General features: G+C 38.2%; 1 pseudogene across 1 annotated transcript; it reads left to right on the top strand.

The window, feature by feature from the left end:
• The first annotated feature begins 688 nt into the window (after positions 1-688).
• Positions 689-3,963, top strand: GCK72_016946 (annotated as a pseudogene). The gene is made up of 4 exons: positions 689-807; positions 1,050-1,139; positions 2,790-3,015; positions 3,844-3,963. Coding segments are annotated over exons 1-4 (555 nt in total).
• The last annotated feature ends 2,037 nt before the right edge of the window (positions 3,964-6,000 follow it).

The raw sequence follows: 6,000 nt of genomic DNA, 5'->3' as shown, positions 1-6,000 counted from the left end.
TTTTCCATCAAAAAAACATTTTTTTTGGGGGGATTCCGAATCAGTGTGCTGAAAGAGGGACAAAGCTTACACAATGAGTGTGATTCTTGTGAGGGACCACTTTTCACCATTCTCTTAGGCTTAGGTTTCTTAGAAACTCGGAAAAAAATTGAAAAAAACGACAAAAATTGACAAATTAATCATTTTGTCAATTTTTTTTCCCGAATTTCTAAGAAACCTAAGCCTAAGAAAAAGGTTAAGTAACAAAAAAGTGTCTCTCACACGCCTTCAGCCTCACACCTTCAGCCAAAAATCTGCCTAAAAATTCGAAAATTTGAGTGGCCCCCCGAACTCCCTTAGCGCCAATTTTTGATGGTATCAGAAAATCCGAGAATTATATTTTGAAAGCTATTTTTTGGAAATTTTCGGGAAAAAATTTTTTTTTTGATGGAAATTTTTTTGTGTCCTAACAACTTAAAAACATCATAGAAATAATCAGCTATCATTTTTATGTCGAAAAAAGTGAAAAAATCGCGAAAAAAAGTGACCCCTTCCAACTAGTATAGCGCCGAAATGTCGTGTGAGGGTATGTGGTGGTGCGATATCACAATGTCCGAGTTGTCGGATCCTAGGCCATCTGCTGTCTTTTATTTCAATTTCCACAGTCAATACACCTTAAAATTCATTTCAGAACACTATATTCATCATCATGGCATTGCTGATCCTTTGGGCTAATCTCTACAAAGCGTCCATCTCTTTAAACGGCTGTGTGCCGTTTTTGCTCATTGCGGTTTTGGCACTTCATTGTTGGAATCATCAAAAAACCAAGTGAGTTTTTAGAACAAAGATATTTACGGGTGGTAATTGCTTTTAGAACTGTTACAATATGAAACTCTTGTGCAGTGGAGCGCGTTTGTTTTTATTCAATATTTAATTTTTCCCACTTTTTCCAGTTTGTATACGAAGCAAGGATAATATATGAAACAAACTCAAATTTATTTGAATTCAAAACGGTTTTTTTTGTCCCCCACCTTCAAAAAAGTATTGAAGTGATATTTCTCTAATTGCAGGCGAATATGCTTGAAATCGCTGCAATTCTCTTTCTCCGAACTAGGGATGGATCCTGAGTCGAGATGGAGTTACGGGTCGAGACCTATATGGTTGGAAAGCTTGAGCTCTGAAACTTCCAAAACTGTTTTCTAATTTTGTAGAACGCTTCTAGGAATTGAGAAAAATGAGCACAAAGTTCAAGACCTCCATTCTTAACCATACAAATTGTTCGAAGGGGGAACTTCTCTCCTCTGATAATCAACGTTTTTCAACGGTTGGATGGTCGAGTGGGTACACAGGTGAACCGTTGGGGAACACATATGGAACCGCGCGGTGGCGTATATGTGGCTAAAAAGAATGAGCGTTGGACCCTTTATGTGCCCATATGGATCCACGCGCGGTCGGACGAAAGCGTGGGGCGCATATGGAACGCATATGGATAGCATATCAGCATTAATTCTACCAACCGTATTTGGTTGATTATTCTGTATGAAACACTAGAAAGCCCTAATTCATTGTTATGATTGGTATGTACTGCTATTATGTTGTTTCACTATTCCTTTTTTCAACTTGTTCACTTTCCATTTCTCGGACTTGTACATTTTCTCCGTTCTTTCTCGAAGTTCTTCATTTCTCAAACAGATAATGGCAATACGAAAAATAACAGAAATTTGTTTCGGCAATAGCTTAATTATCTTTTATTCAGTGAACGATAATTTATTTTCAACAAAAACCGTCAAAAAATTGGTGAAAACTCTGGAAAACGGAGAAAATTTCGGCATACTCCAAAAAAATAATTCGCCTCGATTTATTATAAACAACACGCAAAGCGGAATATCGGATTATCGTTGGAAAGTCAGATTAAGCGTGGACTGATATGGATCCTATATGGATGCACGCGCGATCCACGGAAATTCGAGGACGACCGACATCCTCCCTATCCATATTCCATCCGCGTTTTAAATGTGGACGCATTATGGATCCTATGTGGTCCATATTCGATATGGACGCATGTGGACCCACGATGGATCCATCGCGCTTTACCTGTGCATCCAACCGTTGAAAAACGTTGATTATCAAAGGAGAGAAGAAAGTAGTTCCCCATTCGAACGATTTGTATGGTTAAGAATGGAGGTCTTGAACTTTGAGCTCATTTTTGACAATTCCTAGAAACGTTCTGCAAATTTGGAAAACAGTTTTGGACGTTTCAGAGCTCAAGCTTTCCAACCACATAGGTCTCGACCCGTAACTCCATCTCGATCCTTCCCTAGTAACTCAAAAGAGCGTTTTTCATGGAAGATTTTTTCCGCGCAGCCGTGTAGTCCTCTCGGACACGCTTTTTTTCTATTTTTTTCCGATATAAATTTTCGAATAAGCGCGGAAACGAGGAATTGAGCAAGAACTTTGTCCGAAAGAACTACACTCAGAAAATCTCTCGGGAATTGTGGTGGTTAGAGCGATTTTTAAAACGTACGTCAATGAGAAAAGTTTCTTGGAATTTTCTGGAGTATCAAAATCTGCAATCAAAAAAACCATGATTTCTGCACGTTGAGGCCCATGCTACCTATGCAAACGCGCTCTGAAAAAGACATGGTCCGCAATACGTGGCGGTGAACATTAGAATCTATTTTCCTACAGAAAATTTTAGGATACGTGAAAATATTTTCATTTCCACGTTGTTTCTCGTTAGAGCGTGTTCGCATAGGTAGCCTGGGCCTCAACGTGTTTCTGTCCTCCTTCAATAATTTTTGAAATTTCAGAGCAGAAATATCCGCCAAATGTGAGAAGGAAATCAGCGAGTTCAAATGGATCAGTGTATTCGATTCGAACGTTGACATCGATAGAATCAACAATGATAATAACATCAATGTATCGTCTGTTTTCAACTTGAAAAAGGGCCAAACAGAGCTTTTGGACTTCTTCACCGACCACGTTGAACCATTGAACCAGAGACATCGAGAAGAGAAGTATAGGAGCAAATTATGGGTAAGAGTGTTTATTACTGTAGAGATAGTGTGCTCTGCTGATAAACTTGATTGTTATAAAGGACCAGTGCTGGCCGAACTTTTTGTTTTTCTGCTTCTGCAAACTTCTTCCCCGTTCGTGTTATTCTGGAACTTAAGCTTATTGGGAGCCTAGAATTCAGAACCCCCCAGCACCGAAACGCAATCTAATCGTCGCTTACAAGGGAAATTTTTTCATACACCGGTTGAGACTTGCCGTGTTACGTAGTATATGCAAACGGCATGTGATTAAGCAGGGTCGAAAGTATATATGTGCAAAGTTTTAGCCGATTCTCAACCGGTATATGGAAAATGTTTCCTTTTTGTTAGATGCTACTTATTATGGCAATTTGAATAAAAAACAGGTCGTGGCCTAGGATCCGTCAATTCGGATATCGTGATACACGAAAATGACTTTATTCGACGCAGTTGGAAACGAGTGCTACCGTAATACTTTAGGTTGAATTTTCTCGCACCGAGGTCTGGAGCTGAGTACTAAAATAAAGCGTGCTCCACAAGACTTGAAGGCAAATTCAAAATTTAATTTTTTCATTTTGCTGCTTCGCTGTGGCATTTTGATACGCAGTTTAATCGACCACTTTTCGAGCCGATTTTTATCAGTTTTCCTGCATTTTTGGCCTGTTTTCTGACTGTTTTTGACACGAGCTTTAGAAATCAGTTCTACCGATAAATGCTAGGAAAAAACCTTTTCGCACGATTTCAGCAAAGCCCAAGACCCCCGTGACTTAGCATTTCAACGTAACACATGTAGTCTTCAATAAGTTTCCAAATATGTTAACTTTTTTTTCAGTTCTACGCCATATGTGCCACTATTGGTATCGTCCTTTACTTTTTCTTCTTGCGTGCATTCTACCTCGATATGTCTCGTAAACTCAAACTCGATACCTGTTATCTTACTACAATTCCATAATAATAGTTTTTAGAAGTATGACTTCAGCCCTCCTTCAAAACTTTAAATAAACATTTTATTTTGAATTCCCTTTTTGTTGATTTCAGCGAAGCCCGCTTGGTTTTCAGTACTCAACCCGCAGTTCCTGGAGACGCGGCTTTCATAAATTTGATCGAAGATATTTTCGACTACTGGGGGTTCATTTCTGCAGTCAAAACTCAAACTTTAAGCCTTTTCACATTTCACATGAAACTCCATCGCACGATTTGCATGTACTCGTTCGTTCGAAAAATGAGAATATGTTGTGTATCAGAGTTGCGCGGAATTCCGACTTCCGATTTCCGACTTCCGGGCTGTTTTTCACTTCCGACTTCCGACTTCCGTTTTCAAAATTTTACTTCCGACTTCCGACTTCCGTTTTCGGATGTTTACTTCCGACTTCCGTCATTCCATAATTGTGGGATTTCGAAAAAGTACATCTCGCAGAAATAGAAGGAAAAATGGTCTAAAAAGACAGAAAATGAGCTTTTCTTCAGCCAAAAACTAATTTTTCCACTGATTTTCGCGAATTTTATGAACTTTTTCTAGGAGTTTTTGAATCTTTGCGAAAAAATCTACTTCCGACTTCCGACTTCCGACTTCCGAGTTCCGACTTCCGGGCGTTTTTTCACTTCCGACTTCCGACTTCCGGATTACAAATTTTACTTCCGACTTCCGACTTCCGTTTTAGAAAAAATCACTTCCGCGCAACTCTGTTGTGTATGCTATTTGCCGATTCGGAGCTACATGTGAAAAAGCTTGACCATAAGAAAAATTTGAGAGATCATTACTCGGTTCGCAGAGACATTCAGTAGGTTTTGACGGCAGAAATGGATTGCACGTAGCCGAAAAAACCTATAACCAAATTTATAGATCATTTGAAAGTCGCGCCTCCAAAGACTTCCCTTGTGTGACCAAAAAAAAACTATTAAATTCAATAAAATTCACGAGTTAGTTGGGTTCCGAGCAGGGCTGTGCGAAAAAAAGTTTCCGAAAAATTTTCGAAAAACTTTTTTTTCGAAAGCTTGGGACCGAAAAAAGCGAAAAACTTTTTTTTTCGAAAAATTTTGACCGAAAAAACCGAAAAATTCGAAAAAAAAGTTTCCAGAAAACTGTCTGGAAAATGTGTTTTTCGGAGGCAAAAATCTTGAATTTGTATGAAAACTGTAAGTAATTTAAGAAAGGCTCATAGAAACCTGTTTTTGAGTACAATATTTCAGGAAAAATCAAAAATCACTCAAAAATCACTCTTTTGTTACTTCAGTTTTGAACATTTCAGTAGAAATTTCCAAAATTTTTCGAACGGATTTTTCGAAAATTATCCGAAAATTTTTCGTCCGAAAAACTTTTTCGAAAAGTTTAGACCGAAAAATTTTTCGCCGTAAAATTTTTCGAAAACCACCGAAAAAAACCGAAAAAATTTTTTGTTCGAAAAATTTTTCGCACAGCCCTGGTTCCGAGGTTGGCCGAATTCGTCGGCAAAAAAATAGAGATACACACTCTATTAGAAGCGCCACCCCCCCCCTCCCCCAGTTTCCAAATATGCGCACTTTTTTCAGTTCTACTTCAAATGCTATCTTTTTGTCAGCATCGTCGTTGTCTTGATGATGGGTATTTGGAGTGCCATCGATATCTCTATGGACCCATTCTACTGTTCTGATGTGGTGCTAAATGATATTGGAATGGACATGCGTCGTTTGAATGACTTATTTTAACTTTCTTCCATAAAGAATATTCCTTTTAATAGGCGTTGTCTTTAATACGCATACAAGTCATATAAAAGCCATATAAAGATGCACATTGCTATCAAATAGACGAAAAATATAAAGATTCTAGAAAAAAGCAAAAAAAAACCGAGTCTAGAAAAGAAAAAGTGAAAGAAATACTCATTTTTTGAACCAAATAGAGAGAAAGAGACAGCGAAATGTAGAAGAGATACCCGAAAGTGTAAAACTTCAAGATATGTATTGTAAAAAAAACCCTTAAGGGTTTAAAAAGGGGCGGAGCCTAGAACCCGAT

This window comes from Caenorhabditis remanei, chromosome V (assembly GCF_010183535.1).
Source record: "Caenorhabditis remanei strain PX506 chromosome V, whole genome shotgun sequence".
Lineage (NCBI taxonomy): Eukaryota > Metazoa > Nematoda > Chromadorea > Rhabditida > Rhabditidae > Caenorhabditis > Caenorhabditis remanei.
This window is presented reverse-complemented; position numbering and strand designations above follow the sequence as displayed.